At 42.0% G+C, this 17098-nt stretch overlaps 3 protein-coding genes across 4 annotated transcripts; 1 reads left to right on the top strand and 2 right to left on the bottom strand.

Annotated features, from left to right (window-relative positions):
- Window positions 1-132: 132 nt before the first annotated feature.
- On the bottom strand, window positions 133-5775 carry mcmbp (minichromosome maintenance complex binding protein). Of its 2 annotated transcripts, none has more exons than XM_067236235.1 (16): window positions 5634-5775; window positions 4993-5078; window positions 4705-4845; window positions 4523-4564; window positions 4278-4367; window positions 4024-4153; window positions 3780-3919; window positions 3573-3670; window positions 3294-3466; window positions 3047-3170; window positions 2816-2933; window positions 2557-2722; window positions 2200-2333; window positions 1444-1608; window positions 1259-1347; window positions 133-1112 (listed from the first exon to the last, which is right to left on the bottom strand). In XM_067236235.1, exons 1-16 carry the CDS (start codon window positions 5692-5694, stop codon window positions 986-988), a joined length of 1884 nt encoding a protein of 627 aa, XP_067092336.1. In that variant the 5' UTR covers window positions 5695-5775; the 3' UTR covers window positions 133-985. The 2 variants fall into 2 exon arrangements, with proteins under 2 accessions (XP_067092336.1, XP_067092337.1); XM_067236236.1 differs by lacking the exon at window positions 5634-5775 and adding an exon at window positions 5186-5229.
- A 627-nt stretch (window positions 5776-6402) lies between these two features.
- On the top strand, window positions 6403-12116 carry sec23ip (SEC23 interacting protein). The gene is made up of 18 exons (XM_067236194.1): window positions 6403-6550; window positions 6949-7442; window positions 7568-7775; window positions 7891-8084; window positions 8248-8337; window positions 8430-8550; window positions 8677-8766; window positions 8874-9015; window positions 9117-9325; window positions 9416-9525; window positions 9650-9820; window positions 9934-10029; window positions 10146-10304; window positions 10466-10621; window positions 10765-10867; window positions 11007-11192; window positions 11325-11499; window positions 11629-12116. Exons 1-18 carry the CDS (start codon window positions 6412-6414, stop codon window positions 11705-11707), a joined length of 2922 nt encoding a protein of 973 aa, XP_067092295.1. The 5' UTR covers window positions 6403-6411; the 3' UTR covers window positions 11708-12116.
- A 2-nt stretch (window positions 12117-12118) lies between these two features.
- Window positions 12119-16464, bottom strand: csgalnact2 (chondroitin sulfate N-acetylgalactosaminyltransferase 2). Its single transcript, XM_067236195.1, has 7 exons — window positions 15384-16464; window positions 15043-15259; window positions 14506-14607; window positions 14160-14338; window positions 13926-14020; window positions 13755-13836; window positions 12119-13624 (listed from the first exon to the last, which is right to left on the bottom strand). The coding sequence occupies exons 1-7, from the start codon at window positions 16033-16035 to the stop codon at window positions 13332-13334; spliced, it is 1620 nt and encodes a 539-aa protein (XP_067092296.1). The 5' UTR covers window positions 16036-16464; the 3' UTR covers window positions 12119-13331.
- Window positions 16465-17098: the final 634 nt, after the last annotated feature.

The following is a 17098-nucleotide window of genomic DNA, read 5'->3' as shown; positions in this document are numbered from 1 at the left end:
GTTACATTACTTTGGAAAGAGTTCTTGTTTTATTCTATTCAGGAATGCATGCACTGGGTCAGTTCTCAAATCAGAGTATAAACTATTGTTACTAGAATTAGGTACATACTGTAAAAATAAATCAAGTCTTAATTATAAAACATTCCTTTTAAGATAGGGATTGTGATGTTGGAAGAGGGGTATATTTCTTTTTTTCCATATGCAAAAGGAATACACCTTTTATACAGTATGTTCTATTCTCGGAGGGTTTTGGTTTGCGTCTTTTGTTTTTACACCAAGTGCTTTTGAAACCACATCTAATTTTGCATCAATGGTTTACCTCACCTTTTACCAATGTGGATCCTGCTCATAGATAATGTACAGTTATGTTTGTCATTGTCATTAAGCTTTACACATGATTGCACAGCATTTAAGCACATTTTCCAACATAGTATCATGTTGTCTAAACGTCTGTGGTTGTAGTTCACCTACCAAATAACTATCGTCATGTTCTCATGTTGTACTAAACTTTTATTGAATAATAAAATACTATTTATTCTTATTCACACCTGTGAAGCTTTTTTCCTTTCCAAAACATCGAATGTAAGTGCATGTTATGGTCTAGGGGGGTTGCAATGATGAGCTTCCTGTTTTACTTTTCACATCCTGTTATGGAGCATTGAGATATCAAGTTATCACTGGCTAGGTAGAGCATCTTTCTCTTTTTTTTTATACATGAAACTGCATATTTTTCCTATAGTTTCAGGTCACCCCATATCTAAGCACTTTGTCAAATGTAAGGCCAAAGCATACTGTAAAGAAATATAAACAAGGTGTTATGCATATGGAGTTGAAAGCTCTACCTCTACAAAGATCATTTTCATCAAATCATCTCACAGGTACATCAAAATACATATTTTCAAAGAGACCAATAACCATCTTATACATGGAAAAAAAACAAGTTTATTGCAAGATTTTGTTCTTTGTATCAAAATGTTACTCCAGATTAAGGCTCGTTGCCATTGACACTCTTCTGCTGTTCAGTCCTACTTGTTCGGAGCACCTCTAAGTGCTTGGCTCTCATCCAGCAGTCTCTTGAAAGGGTGGTCTGTCCCAAACTGAGAGATAGCAACCTGAAGAACATTGACCAGAGTGAGCTACTTTAAAACAAAACCTGCTCATTAAAAGCTGCAACATCCTTTGATTGTGACTTCTGAAAATCGTCTTTTACCATTACTATTCTAAATCCAAACATTTGACAAATGTTGAGTAATCCCACCTTGCCACAACAAGCAGCCTGTGCAGGTCCTCAGCAGAGATACTCTGAGGGTCATCTTTACGCATGTCCACAAAGTCATCCTCGACTGCCTGGGCAACGCAAGATCAGTAGAAAGATTAACAACATGCATATGTACGAGTAGTGACCATGTTACTCCTTCTAGATCACTATGCACAGTGTTTCACCTTGGTGACCTCATCAGAGATGCTGTAATCCAGGGTTCGAGCCACAGTCAGGTACACACGGTACCTGTTGAGCTGGGACGACATCTGAGCCAACAGGAAGGTACTGAAGTACTCCTCCATGTTGGATGGAGTCACCTGGGGTTGTAGATGCACCTGGCAGTCCGACTGTTGGAGGGGGGTTTACATGGCAACCAGAGGAGCAAAAGAGAAATATAAATAAACTCAAGCAACATAGTGGTCCAGTGTGGTACAGTCTGTCTCTTTCAGAAGTACGTTTTCTAAATTGAGTTACTAACTACGGCAGCTACTGTGTCAACAATGTGTCTGTATACGATTTGGATCCTGTTTCATATACTTATGCCAAGGGGATCTGAACTTTTGATCTGCCCTGAGACCTCTTTATTCCACACTGTCCTTCACTGCAGCCAAACAGGCGGCCTATTCTGACGCCTCTCCCTGGATTGTCCCTACAGCACAGCTGCGCCCATGGCAACACATTAGACCAGCACACAGGAATAGCACACGCCGCATTCCTCAGGCTGTTCGCAACAAAGTGAAGGCAAGTCTAAAGCCAGACCACGCGGACAGCTACCGGGGACCAATGGGAAGTGAGACAGCAGCATGACACTGAATGGAAACAACCCACTGTGAGTGTCAGTCTCCTGAGAGCCCTGGCTGAAACCGAACTCTGACTCTACTTTGCAAGGGTGTCGCCATCCTGCGCCCTCTTGTGTTCACAGGCCCCCATGTTCTCACCGGTAGCAGTGAGCGTCCCTCTGACGAGATGAGCACGTTAATATTGCAGGGGAATTCCATCTGGTGGTAGTTGAAGTCATAATCAACCTTCTGCCAGGATATTAGGTTCCCAAGGGCAGTGACGTTGCGTACACCTACAGCAGGACATACAAAAGTCAATATAAAAATATTAGCAATGTTTAAATGACACCGAAGTTAATGTTCAAACACCGCCATTAGCAAACAAGCAACAACAAAAAAAGGCACTCCATGTGCATTCCTAATGCCACCTCTATATGATGTAAATCAGAGTGCGTTTCAGAAAGATTTCAACGCATCTGCTCCCCAGTGGCGACCCACGGATCCCGGAGCGCTCACCTGAGGTGTCGAGTTGCCCCTGCTCCAGCTGCGTCTCATCAAGGAAGAGGGAGGTGTTGTTTGACAACTGCAGTGCTCCACTCACCAGCCTGTTGGCCACATAGTCTTTCCTGGGCACCAGTCGCAGGCTGTTCATGTTCTGTAGGCTCATACCTAACCGATACGACTGCCGAGGGGATGGAATGGAAGAACAAAATACATTAACGCACACTGATTTGGAAGACCAAACTAACAGAAGAAACAACGGATGTTGACTCACACAAGGGACGAGCTGTTGGATGATTGTATACAATTTCTCTGTGTACGGGGAGGTGGTTGGACAGCCACTCAGATTCAGGCTGAATTTTCCCAGAGGAAGAACATCCCGCCTGCTATACCTAATAAGAAACCAATATGAAGAACATTTAGCTTTGGGGTAAAAGAATATACAAAGTCTATGGTTGTGGAGGATACACATGAATAAGGATTAAAGATGGCCTGGTCCACTCACACACTGGATATGAGGTGCAGTATGAGGTACTCTGCGGCCAGTCCATCTCCCAGGAGAATGTGAGTCAAGTATGCCAGCAGATCAGCTCTCACCGAGGTTATCTCGCTTAGGAACGATGAGAAAACTGAAAGAGACACGAAGACTTAATCAGACCTGACACATTACGGCTACATGCATCTACGTTTTTACCCTATAGCAAAAATAAATAAATAGACAATTGATATGCTAACTAGTTGGGTGGTCTTACCTGTGCTGTTGTCTTCCAGAGGTGCAGAGGGCAGCAGAGGGTTGTTGTGTTGCAGACGTTTGGCAAAGAGCATGTGGAGGCGAGGCACTAGTGATGCAGGTGGGCTGTGGGCTCTCTGCTCCTCTACGGTCTCCATACTCTCCACAGGGTCCAGCAACGATGAGGCCAGGTCTCTTTTTAGAAACAGCGACGTGCAACATAAATACAACAAACACAAAATATACACACGACAGAAGAACTGTGTGGGGAAAGGGATGTACTCTAAAAGAAGACCCTTACTTTTCCTCTGCCACCCCGCTCAGGACAGGACTCATGGAGAGGATCCCATAAATCTCAATTGTGTCATTCAGTTTGAAGCTGTCCGACTCCTCGTAGACCTGGAAGTCCATGAGTAGTACCACATAAATACAGATGTGAATTTGTTGCCTGGGCAACAGAAACACCGGGGAGAAAGTGTCGACAGGACCCTACAGGGAGATGTACTACCTTCACTAGACAGGCTGGGCCCCTCTCCCCTGGCAACGGGAAGTTGAGATCCAGATGGGAGGAGCAGTCTGACGGGGTTGTGGTTTGGCTGGAAGGGGCCTCGGTCTCCTGCCTTTTGGAATCCCCGCTGCCATGGTGCTCTGCAGAAGGAATGGAGACCGCGTTCACACGAGTCAAACGGTCTTCTTCGGTGATAAAGTACCTAGTAAATCTTCATCTCAATGTATGCTTTAAAATCCTGTACCAATGTGTAATTCTCTTTGCTTCTGGGGTTGTGTGTCCATGTCATCATCCTCTTCGTAGCTGCGCTTCTGTCTGCTGGGGACGTAAGAGGTGGAAGGGACCACTCTTGCTTGGCTAGAGCAGGCATAACTGTGTGACAGTTAAGGGAAACTCAATATAATGGCCACCTAGCAATTCGTAACAAATAATCAATCACCTGTAAAATAAACACACAATTTAGGAAGTGATTTTGATTACATTAAATCGAAAGGATATATCTTTTGCCCATTGGCTTTCTCCTGGAACAGGAACACAATAGAAGGTCTGTCTCTCGGAAGTCACAGTGTTTCTAGAATTCAAATCCACCTTTAAAACACACAGCACAGGTACAGAAAGTCATTTTAGTATTTTAAGTCAACAGGTACTATGTCGTATAAAACAATAGCATCACATTGTTGTATTACATGTAATATTATAACAAAGCAGTACAATGTCATTGTATAATAGTATAATAGACTTACCCCACACTCTGTAACATCTTTATACTTCCCACATTTCAAAACCTGAAGTAAAAAAATGTTCATGTAAAATATGTCTTGCATGTTCATTTCAATTACCTACAGTAATGCAAGTCATTTTTTGTCAGCAATGCATCTCATGTTGACGTAGTTACTCTAGAAACAGAACTGTCAGAAATACTTACTTTAGCATTGTTAGAGGGCTCAACAGTCTCATACACCCCCATGTAGAACTCTGGATCAAACATGTCTTGGATTAAACAACGGAATTTCACCAGACTGTCAGGTTTCAGGTAATGCAGAGGGACATCGTTCAATGAGGGAACCTATATGGAGGCATTAGAAATGGATAGTAACATGTTACAATAGTTAAAAAGGTAGACATAGCTATTAAATATTTGTAATGAACAGCAAATTCAATGGCATGTTAATCTGGTTGAAAACAATAACATTTGTGTTAGACATGACATTACCCAGGTATGGGCCTCTTTTTCTTTCAGCTTGTCTTTGAAGTACTCCACAACTTTTGATCCCCATTGGGGGTTTGAGTTTCTCTGGGCTGAAAAATAACAAAAATGATATGGTCACAAATATAGAAACATAGGATCTGTGTGGTATCTCACGGTGGGTGAAAATGGGGAAACTGACTGACAATAACTCACTCACTGCATTCAGATTAAATGGAAAGTGAAACATTTGAAGGGTCGTTGTCACTCTGGACGCGAACAGGGTCACACCAAATAAAAAGATGAAAGTGTTCCAATCTGGCTTCGTAACATGACAAGAGTTTGCAAACGTTTACGATCTACTAGTACCCAACTAACAGTCTTAAAACATTGCTGTGTTGGTGGGACAGCTAGCTAGCTAGCTAACTGGGCAGGTGATAAAAAAAAAAGAACTAGTCTAACTAGTCTAACAACAATAAAGTTGTATTGTTCTAAAATTAATAATGTACGGTTTGCTGGTTTGCAATCCTCATATCTAACAAAGTTTTTGAACCAGACCCCAATCTAGCCGAGAAGAGGAAGACTACTGTAGCACAGCCAGCGCACGCTGTTCTAGCCAGATATAGCTAACTATCAATTTTAGCTTTCAGCGTTTCGTTTGTTCTTACCAAACATGCCTTCGACAACACCCATTGGGTTGTTTATCCAGTCATGAGAAGAAGGCATCATTAGGCAGAATCAGTATGATTAATCGGTAAAATAAGTGTCACAACAACGTAAAATTATGGAGTTAGCTAGTCAGACACCAACTTTGACTGTCAAGGCAGGAACACTCTGTGGCGGGAAAAGTACGTCATCAAAACTTTAACTGTACGTCATCATATTCAGCACGAAAAGCTCAGGAAAATTAGCACACAATAACAAAGAAGATTATGTGTCCTTGGTTGTCATGTTGTTGGATTCAAATATTCATTATATTTAAAATAAAAATTGTACCAATAAAAATATATTCGAATGGAAGCACCCATGTCAAATGTACCCTGACTACCCCGGCTGAGAAACCGCTTTATATCTTGCACAGTCGGGGTGTGATTCTTTTGAACTAGACCTTATTTTTTGTGAGATTGTATCATATGTAATATTACCAACCTAATAACGTCCAACGATTATTTGCTTTTAGTAGATTTTTTATGCTACTTTTCTGGACACGACCACAGTGTTAATAGTTCTCCACACCAGCAGGGGCAGCAGCACTGTGCTTTTTCGTATGTTTCAACACAACCGGTGTACAGTAGGCCCTAGGCTACGTACTAGTTCAGCAGAGCTATCATCATGTTTACAAATCAGTGGATACTTCAACGCAGGAACGAAACCTTCCTCCCATATCCGGGTTGTGAACTAATGACTGCCCCAGCAGTGGGATAAGCTTGGCTACGTGTAATTTGGATGAAAATGGCTGATAGGAAAACCAACAATGTGGCCAATTCCAGCTCAAATTTACTGTTTACTACGGCACCAGAGTTTAATTTTAATCTACCGTTCATACCTGTCAGCCAGGCCACTGGTCCAGCCGTGTTATCAGGAGGTAAGATAAGGCAAATAGGGTTATTATTCATTGGCAAAAGTTAGCAACCTAGCTTGCAGCTAAGTCAGCTTGCTAGTTGTACAACCAAAACAGTTCATTTGACAGGTCAGTTGTCGCTTATGGCTGGTTTATCATTAACTCCGAGTAGACCTTGTCTCTGTTTTGGTGTCATTTCACCATATCTAATAATCCAAATACCTTTGTAACCTTAGATAGTGAACAGGGCCGAGAAATGTGTGAATTATAGTAGCCCAGTAGTAGGAAAATTATTTGTACGTAATAAGAATACATGTGAGCAACTTATAAGTGCATGTTAAATGTAAGTGCTGAGATGACAAATTAAAATACATGCAGCTAACTAATTTATGTCACGTTTGTGTGGTGTCTTTCTTTTCTAGATGACTCAACCGATGTAGGAGAAGAAGACAGCTTTCTTGGACAGACCTGTGGAAATGCCCCCGCTCCTGCCACTTTTAACTACTTCTCTAATACTGTCACCAGCAGCGACCCATTTGCCTCCATTGGGCATCAGCCATGCCCACCCCCAGCACTCTCAGTAGCCCCATCAACATCAGGTCCAATCTCTGTACCCAGTGGTGCCATGGTTCCAACTCCTGCACCTCAAACCAACCCTGTGCCACAGTTTGGTGGTGGGGTTTACCAGAACCCAATGGGACGATACACTCCTCCCCCTAGCACAGTGACCCCTCCTCCTCCCCAGCCCAGTCAACAAAGCTACAATCCTTACCGCCACAACCCCATCAGTAGCAGGGCGAAGCCCTATGTTGCAGGGCCAGAGGTTCAGTCCCAGCCTTTTCCACCACAACAAAATCCCTACTCTCTTGGCTCTCCAGCTCAAACGTTCCAAACGATGCCCTCCACATATTCTAAGGTAGACAATCCATCTCTTTTGAGCTGTTGGCATTGTTTATCTTTTTGACGCCATGCATGGTAAATGCCTCTGATGAAGATGCTTGTAGTCAAGTTGAGTCTAAATCTGTGATGTTTTTCCTCTAGCCTCCTACCACACAGATGCAGACGCCCCCTCTTGCCCCTACCACTTCTGGAGCATTAGTCCCTGCCAACCCCATGATGCAATACAACTACAACGTCTACGAGCCTGTCCAGCCTCATTGGTTCTTCTGCAAACAAGTGGAATCTAAAAGTGTTTGGCTTCCCTTTAGTATCCTCGACTCTATTCAGCTGGAGGAGATTTATAACTCAGGTTTGGAGGCACATTATGACATATTACTGCAATCTGACTTGGATCATTTGCGTTCATCAGGATTCCTATCAAATTAAACCGGCTAAAGTTGCCAAAATGTATAATTTGATTCCAGTCCAACCAGACCCTGAGAGCGTGATAGTGTGCACGGACGGCGGTCGCTACGACGTGCAGCTGTATGACCGCATCCGGACTGCTGTCTACTGGGAGGAGGAGCCGACCGAGGTCCGGCGCTGCACCTGGTTCTACAAGGGAGACACAGACAGCCGCTTCATTCCTTACTCAGAGGAGTTCAGCGACAAGCTAGAGGTTTGTCCCATAAACGTTAACTCTGATAAGCTTGTCAGTACTAAGTATACCAAGTGCTGGTGAACGCTGTGCTGCACGTGTGGGAAGTTTGTCCTGAGAGATGTCTGACCTGACTTGGTGATTGCTGTGATTTTCTTTGAGTGATAATCTGTCTTCTATCAAGGGAGAATATAAGAAAGCTGTGTCCACCAACCAGTGGCATCGACGGCTGGAGTTCCCATCTGGGGAAACCATTGTCATGCACAATCCTAAGGTAACTAACGTTGTTTTTGACATTTGTGTTAATTTAGTGGAGTACTGTATGTCCATAGTTACCGTTGGTTGTCCTTTCTTTCTGTCTCTTAGGTTATAGTTCAGTTTCAACCCTCCGCTATGCCGGATGAGTGGGGCACGACCCAGGATGGACAGACCAGACCTAGAGTTGTCAAGAGGGGCATCGATGATGACCATGATGAAGTACCTGATGGTAACTCTTCTTACATTATTATTATTTCATTAATTTAACATGTTACGAATTAAAGGACACATAAAAAAATGAATAAAATACCTCCTATTAAAGTACTGTCTACATGTTTGTGTTTGCCAATTCCAGGAGAGATGCCACAGGTGGATCATCTTGTCTTCATGGTCCATGGTATTGGTCCAGTGTGTGATCTGAGGTTCAGGAGCATGGTGGAGTGTGGTATGTAGTTTGTTTTCACCTGTTGTCTTAAATTCCCAAGAGCCAAATCATACTTATAGATTGAATCATGTTCTGAAATCCATTGTCATATATTCTTGTCTTGTCAGTGGACGATTTCCGTAGTGTGTCCCTGAAGTTGTTGCAGAGTCACTTTAAGAAAGCCCAGGATGAGCACGTCATCAGCAGGGTGGAGTTCCTTCCTGTCCAGTGGCATACAGCACTGCATGGAGACGCCACAGGGGTGGACAGGTGACAGACACACAGAGCCATGGTTCATGACTGTGTGAAACCAATTCTCCTTCAGGATTGGCATGTTTTGACCCTCTACATGATAATTCTTCCTCTTTCAGGAGGATAAAGAAGATCACCCTGCCCAGTACTGGACGCTTGCGTCATTTTACTAACGAGACTCTGTTAGACGTATTGTTCTACAACAGCCCAACCTACTGCCAGACCATAATGGACACAGTTGCCCAGGAGATTAACAGGATTTATGCCCTGTTCATGCAGAGAAATCCAGATTTCAAAGGAGGTGTTTCAGTGTCTGGACACAGCTTGGGTTAGTCATGGTGTGAACATGTATTCAGGCTTAGAAAATTAATGAGAATCATTTGTATTGAATATTGTTTTATTTCTTTGTTCTGTCCAGGTTCTCTTATACTATTTGACTTGCTGTCTAATCAGAAGAATTGCTCACCCCTGCAAGGGATGACAACCATGCCCACCTCTAATGGAGGCATCCTGGTAGACAGACAACAGGTGAGAGTTCATAACCATCATATAAAACCCAACAATGTAAAAATAATCACCTTCATAAATTGTGATAACAAAGTTTGATTCAATTAAAGTACAACTTTAATTTCCCATCTTACTCTCAAATCAGGTGTCTGGCCCCATCTCCCAGGCTAATAGTGCTGCTGTTCCACCTGCTGTGGAGGAGGTTCCTAAAGAAGAGTCAGAAGAGCTTGAAGATCTCTCCACTGTGCTGGAGCACCTGGGGTTATGTGACTACCAGAGTACCTTTGAACAGGAGAAGATAGACATTGAGTCTTTTGTAAGGACCTCCTTGCTTGTAATCACATGACTTATATTGAGCATTGACAGGACACTGAATGTCAAGGCACCTGGGATTTATTGACTTATCATTTCTTTCCCCCTCATATGAAGCTGATGTGTACAGTTGATGATCTTAAAGAGATGGGCATTCCCCTGGGACCACGGAAGAAAATAGCCAAATTTGTGAAGGAAAAAGCGAATAAGCAGGTTAGTTTAACAGCCTTCTCTGAAAACTCCTCAGTGAAGCTGCCAAACCAAAACCAGTTTAACATGAAGATGTCTCCTCACCTCTGTTTGTCACCTACTTGTTGGCCACACACCAGGCAGCACAAGAGAAGGAGGAAGTAAAGGTAGCCAGTCAGGAGGTTGTGCCCTCTCAAGTAGGGCCCCTCCCAGAACCGAGCGCTATGAAGCTTCCTGTGCGCGGGACTGTCTCCTCCATCCATGTGGATTACAACTACTTTGAAGTTGGCACTGGACAGGTAAACCACATCCCATCTTTTAGCACATCATTGGAAACTGATGCAACTCTTGCATAAATAATCACTTTAAACAAACATTTTACATTGTTGTAAAATGATATTATACCTTTGCAATGAAAATAACTATAAAATAATATCTTTGTCACCCTTCCACTGCATAGGTATCTGTGGTGTACCACTCTCTGGACTTTGAGCCAGAGAATTTCTTTGCTTTGGGATCTCCAATAGGAATGTTCCTGACAGTCCGAGGGCTGGAGAAGATCGAAGAGACTTACCAGCTGCCCACGTGCAAAGGATTCTTCAACATCTACCATCCGGTTTGTGAATCCGTCTGACTCTATTTTCCCTTGGAGGAATGTGATTGTGCTTATTCATGACATGCCCAAGTCAAAAAGCATTTACTTGTATTTCTAAATCACAAAAACATTTGATGTAACAACAAAGTTGTCCTCTGCTTTAGTTGGACCCAGTTGCATACAGGATGGAGCCCATGATAATGCCAGACTTGGATTTGAAGCCTGTTCTCATCCCACATCACAAAGGGAGAAAGAGACTTCATCTTGGTATGGACATCTAGAATAAAGACTACAGTTTTAACCTTAATCCTGCAGAATGTGAATTTCCTGACCCATGTCCTGGTCAGAAGTTGCATTGCATCATGTTACAAGAGGGTCTAACAAGGGGGGCTGTTGTCTGTTGCAGAGCTGAAGGAAAGCCTGACTCGTATGGGCTCAGACTTGAAGCACGGCTTCATTAGCTCCCTGAAGAGTGCCTGGCAGACGCTTAATGACTTTGCCCGGGCTCACACATCTTCTGCCCAGCTACAGGCTGAACTAGCCATGGTGGCCAATCAGATCAAAGAAGAGGAGGAGAAGCAGGTGCAGCAGGGTGAGTTTTCTCATTGACACTCTTGAGGTGGAGTGTCATTGATACAAAGGCAAAAATACCCCCTTGTTGGCATTTATTGTTGAAGTATAAATGTTAATGTGTATGATTATGAAACTGTAAATACCCCCTTAGGGTTTGTCACAGAATCCAAGATGGGAGAGAGTCCGGAGCCCCTGCGGGAGGAGGAGCCACAGGTGAAGATAGGAATGTTGAACGCAGGAAATCGCATTGACTACGTTCTACAGGAAAAGCCAATCGAAAGCTTCAACGAGTACCTGTTCGCCCTTCAGAGTCATCTGTGCTACTGGTATGTGGGCAGTTTCATTTTCCTCTGCCATCGTCCTTCAACTCGGCTTTTAGCAAAGATCTTTCTCAACATAAAGTACTTGTAAATGTAACCCCCAATTAATGAGATATGATATTTAAATTCTTCCAGGGAGTCAGAGGACACAGCTCTTCTTATTCTCAAAGAGATCTACAAGACCATGGGAATACAGCCAGAACATATGCACTGAGGAAATTGACTGGCTGGAGTGGAAAATAAACCTGCAAAAATTAATCTGAAACCCCCCCTACAGCATTGTGTTTATTGCTCTTTGATTTGATACATGCTTTTCTGTTAGTATTCTTTTATTTTCTATACATTTCTTGTAGTCAATTGTATTATGATGAATACACTTGTATTATGCCATTTGTCTTAAATTAAGAATTTCTTTAGACAGATTAGTGGATTCTAAGACCACTAGTTACATTTTATAGCTTAAATTATCGAACTGGTGAAGCTTGCTTGAGATTTACTGCAATGTACAGTATATGGATCCAACTGAAACATTGAGAGAATTTAAACAATTGTGTGACAGAAGAAATTGAAATACTACTATACATTTTATGATGTAATAAGTCAAAATAAATAGTTTACTTTCACATCATTTGTTAAGTGTTTTTATTGTATTGGTGTTGAGTAGAGCTCAGTTAAAAACAGAATCCTTAAAAAATAAACCTTTCTAGAAATAATCTAGAGAACCATGCAGCAGGGTAAAATAGTTGGAATGGCAATGTTAAACATAACTAACAAGGAACAGAAATGCAACAAAACTGGCATGTTTGTGTACAGACAAAATGCAACCGTAACCGTAATAATGTTCAGCTTCAGTTTTTGAAGACATTTAACAAAATAAAGAGCTGTCTGATAAGGTCACATTCTTGCAAGTGTAAATATCTCTTTCCAGCAATGTTTTTCTCAGCAGAAATGATCAGGACCAACATGTACTATTTTCAGTTGTGAATGCTGCTCTATGTATTGTCATTCATTTTAATCAATGACATCAACCGTAAAGAGGTATAGAGTATAATCTCGTCTTTCATATTCCCACACCCAGCTAGTAGGCACACATGTATCGTATTATAAAAACATAGACAATTATAATTATGTACACAGAAAAGTTATGTACATGTTAATAATCCCAGATTTGCCACAGCGCAACTGTCATTTAATGGCTCCATCATGTATGGTTTAACCCAGCTCTAAGAATAATTTTCTTTGGAGATGAACATAGATTAGGAATATTTATGGACTGTATGCTTTTGATCAAATTTCTATTTATTTTATCACATTACAAGCAGTTCTCTATGCAAAGAAAACATTGACTGATTGTCTTTCCCTTTCAATAAAGCCTATGCTAATATAAAAATGATCCCTTTTTACCATCATTTAAACCCAGGTTTCACGTGAATTAAAAAAATATAACGATATGGCTTGAGACTGGCATGGGACAACTAACATTTTTTATTTTATTTTTTTAAAGGGACCCAATCCTTAGTTTGGTTGGACCTTTGCCTGATAGTCCAAACTTTACAGATGTTTAGTCTTTTGATGTTAATGCAGGTAGTGCTATTCAGGTCTATCACTTGGATTTTTCACATTTATCAATGTAACTGTACATTTTAGTACATTCATCTGTGTCTTCAGCTAAACTATAACAAATAACTGGAGGTTTTTGTGTAAACAGCTTTTTTCTATAGTGCATTTTAATAATTAACCATATTTAGTACTGCCATTCTAATGTCTTCTAAAACATCAGCGCCTTGACTGTAAGTTGCACAAAGGGACTATGACGTCCACGTTGGAAACAAACCGGTTCAATCATCTACTTTGAGCTGAGTCTTGAAGGCTTGCTTGCGGAGGTGATTCTCAATCTCCTCTCGGAACACCAGCATGCCCAGATGGGAGTGTGAGGCCTCGTTCATGGCTTTGGACTGAATGCACATGCGGTACTGCTCTGGTGTCAACTCATCTGCACACTGCTTCTCGTGCCACAAGTGGAATAGACCTGATACCGGTGTTCGCATGACAATTAAGTCGCTTCGCAGGTATTTTCTGTACAAGTGGACGTCTTCCACACCCCAGCCCTTTACTTCAAGATCAAAACCACCTGGAAAGCAAATCACACATCAAGTTCTCTTTTGTAGCTTCCTGTCTCATTGCTTTCTCAGATTAAATATTCAATACTACCTACTGTATATTATGAGACTGTCTTCACTGAGCTTATCAACACAGCTTACCAATGTTGAGGAAGTCTGAGCGGTATTGACATGTCATTCCAAAGCCAAAGTCTCTCCAGAAACCAGCATCTTTCTTATGAATCTGCATAAAAAGGCAGCTTGTCATTGGATACAAAAAACACCAGGCTAAAAAATCCCACTTCTACATTAAAAAGTGTATTTTGTACTCACAAGCTGGTTTTCAATAGGGGGGGCCAGCTCCAAATTTCCATAAACTATGGCAGGATTGTACAAACTGAAAACCACTGGATAAAATACTTTCTTGTCTACAAAATAAAAACAACAGAAAACAGAAAGTTTAGTTTGTCATAACACATATACCATCACAACCAATACAGTACAAACATCAGAAGACCATATATGGTATTTTTAAAAGAAAAAATATACATAATTTCATAGACCTACTTGGAGCAGAGTTCAGACGGCAAGTGTTGAGGAACTCCAGTGTGAAGTAGATATCCACGTCACAGAAGAACATCAACACATCACCCTTCTTCCAGGCATGGGCTCCAATGTCAAGACCTCTGCCCCTGGAAAACTCCTCGTCCACTGGGATGAGGGTGTAGTTAGAGAAGTCCTCCTCCCTGGTGATGAAATAACAATGTTAACAAATCAAAGAGGAACAGCTGTCACATATATCCATGAGACTCTGGATACAGAGATTTGTAAGAACCAATTGTACAATGTGATACATTGAAAGAGCAGGTAGAACGTGTTTAGATGTGAAATAATTCACAATATGAGAACAAACCTGGACATCTTTTCTAAAGAGGACTTAACCTCTTGTAAACCCTCCTGTCCAAAGTAAACCACGGTCAAATGCACTTGTCTATCATGTTGGATACAAACTTCCCTGCAAAACAAAAGTAGCCTTTAAAAAGTCATACTTAAAGGCAGGGTAGGCAATGTTGTTGAGAATTACTTTTTGTCACATTTGCTGAAATAAACTTTGTGATGGAAACTATTGAAAGCAAAACTACATAAATTTGATATATGTTGGTGTCGCAAGACTGTAATAAACATGACCAATCATTAAGGTCGGACCAGCAAAAATGATTGGACAGCATTCAGACCAAATCCAATGATTTTGGTCCAAAAACTTGCCAATTCTGCCTTCAAGGTATCATTAGGTACATGTATTCTATCTATTTTTAACAGGCAATACAATATCTATTAACCAATTAACCAATCAGGCTTGGTAAATATATGAAAATAATCAATAGTATAATTTATGGAATACATACATATTTTTTTTATATAATGAAAATTATATCAATCAAATCAACACCTGAAGTTGTGTAGGAACTGTGAGAAGGTTTCTGTTCTGCCTGCCAGTGGCACAATGATGTTGATTATGATCCCTGATGTCTCCACAGACGTGCTCCTGACCTTCATCAAAGGGCCAAATGGACGGAAAAGAGTGATGTGCCGGAAACTGCTGGAATCCTCTTTTGCAAAGTAGAGTTCGTAGAGCGTGCCTTTATCCCGTTCAGTCCTGTATAGCCCTGCACAAATATCAGAATAAGTCAAAATGGACAAAAGAATACCACGTCAAGCATTCCACAAATATGCAGCTTATAACAGCTACTTTTCAGTAACAGATTCACACATGGTCAGGGTCCTTCTTACCCTCAGTGAAGTGGCTCTCTGTGTAGGTCTGCCTCTGCATGGGTGCTTCATCCTCCTGGCCATCCTCCTCATCTGGGTTGTTAATGACATCCAGAGCTGCTTCTATGACCTCAACTAGCTCATCTCTGCGATCCTTACGAACAGGCTTCTCCTCTGGGTGCCGCGTCAGCCCCATCTCCAGCTGATACACCTTGGTGGAGGTGAAGCTCTCAAAGGGGACAAGAGCGTATTCACTGGGCAGGCGTGCACCCGTGTTCACCTCTGCCTTGTCAATTTGAGAATGGAGGTATTCCAGGAGGTCTCCAGGCTCTTGGTCCTTGGTGTCAGCCAGTCCCTGTATCCCAGGGAGCTCCTTCCTGTCCTGCAGCACCTTCAGCTTCTCACTCATCTCCTGGAGCTCCTGCTTGAGCTGGGCAATCTGGCGCTTGAGGCTGGTGGTGCGGCTGACATGGTGCTCCTCTTGCTCCTGCAGCAGGGCTTGGCAGTACTCCTTACCATAGGGCTCGGCACCCAGGCCAGGCAGCATCAGGCTGACGTCTGCTGGGGGGGTGCACTCAAGCAAGTAGACAAACAGCAGCAGCACCAGGAGCAGGAATAGACCAAGGAGCAGCCAGCGCGCCCGGCCCTGCAGAGTTAACCTTCGCCTGGGCATCACGCTCTCATCAAGTCTAAGGATGGGACGTCTTCATTTGCTTCAAATTCTGCTAAACCTCCCCCAAGAATAACAGACCACCCTTGTTGCAATGCATCAAGTCCTCATAAATAGTATGTTTAGCCAAACATACTAATGTGGCAGGCAATATATCCTTGAACAGAGAAATGCAGATTGCTCACTATAAAAAGTGAATCTGTCATTTCATTTCATTCTGCCCATTTTGGTTGGTGAGTGGCTATTCCAGTGAGTTGTTGATCAAATGTAGTTTACAAAAGCACAGGAGCAAACATTCTTTGCCTTACTTGGTTGGGATTGACACCCTATCGAATTGGACTAGGAACAGATAACAAAGGGGAAAGAGTTGGCAATGAGTTGTACGAGGCAAGACACTGACTACAAAAAAGTTAATGAAATACATAATTCATTTAACTTTAATACAATTGAGTAACTAACTTAGTTAACTCGGCTCAAGTGATGCGCTGCATGAACTGAATCAGACCCAATGATAATAACTTCTGTCAGATAGCTTTGCTAGCCTAGGCTAATACTCCAAAATCGGAGACTTCTTTTACAGCTAGCTAGCTATCTTTAGGGTTTACAGATAAGGGATGCTGGCTAATGTCAAGTTATATACATTGTCACTATTTTAGCTAGTTAGCCAGCAAGAAAAATACCCAGCTACAGTCCCTAGCTAGCCTAGCTATAAACACTACTGTAGCCAGCCGGCTTTGTGCCCGAAGCTAGCCACCTAACTAGCTCTACTCTTCTGTTGATTAAATTAGAGTGCGAACATTTGCAAACGTTAGGCGAAATAACTGAGGAGTGACAGAAACACAACCAGCGCTACAAGTATGTAAGTTTTGTATTTGTCTCGATACGTTTAAATCGGTTGTTTTAAATTATTTTTCCATAGCTAGCAGGCTAACTCACCAGGAAAAGATGCCCCTTCTCTCATCTTCATGTAAATGCCACGGAGTACAGACTGTATCTAGATCCACTTTACCCAGATGACAAAACCCCCTAATGTTTGTTTAGCTAATACAAAAAAGAAGCAACAACT

This window comes from Osmerus mordax, chromosome 5 (genome assembly GCF_038355195.1).
Source record: "Osmerus mordax isolate fOsmMor3 chromosome 5, fOsmMor3.pri, whole genome shotgun sequence".
Classification (NCBI taxonomy): Eukaryota; Metazoa; Chordata; class Actinopteri; order Osmeriformes; family Osmeridae; genus Osmerus; species Osmerus mordax.
Note: the sequence above shows the minus strand (reverse complement) of the source record. Positions and strands in the feature narration are given on the sequence as shown.

Coding starts and splice junctions, on each gene's coding strand:
- csgalnact2 (XM_067236195.1), bottom strand. CDS start 16,035: ATGCCCAGGCGAAGGTTAACTCTGCAGGGCCGGGCGCGCTGGCTGCTC. Junction 15,260..15,383: donor AGAGAGCCACTTCACTGAGG/GTAAGAAGGACC, acceptor ATATTTGTGCAG/GGCTATACAGGACTGAACGG. Junction 14,339..14,505: donor TCTTTAGAAAAGATGTCCAG/GTTTGTTCTCAT, acceptor TTTCATCACCAG/GGAGGAGGACTTCTCTAACT.
- sec23ip (XM_067236194.1), top strand. CDS start 6,412: ATGAAAATGGCTGATAGGAAAACCAACAATGTGGCCAATTCCAGCTCA. Junction 7,443..7,567: donor TGCCCTCCACATATTCTAAG/GTAGACAATCCA, acceptor TTTTTCCTCTAG/CCTCCTACCACACAGATGCA. Junction 10,305..10,465: donor TTGAAGTTGGCACTGGACAG/GTAAACCACATC, acceptor TCCACTGCATAG/GTATCTGTGGTGTACCACTC.
- mcmbp (XM_067236235.1), bottom strand. CDS start 5,694: ATGATGCCTTCTTCTCATGACTGGATAAACAACCCAATGGGTGTTGTC. Junction 4,846..4,992: donor AAAAAGAGGCCCATACCTGG/GTAATGTCATGT, acceptor GCCTCCATATAG/GTTCCCTCATTGAACGATGT. Junction 4,565..4,704: donor AGCCCTCTAACAATGCTAAA/GTAAGTATTTCT, acceptor TTTTTACTTCAG/GTTTTGAAATGTGGGAAGTA.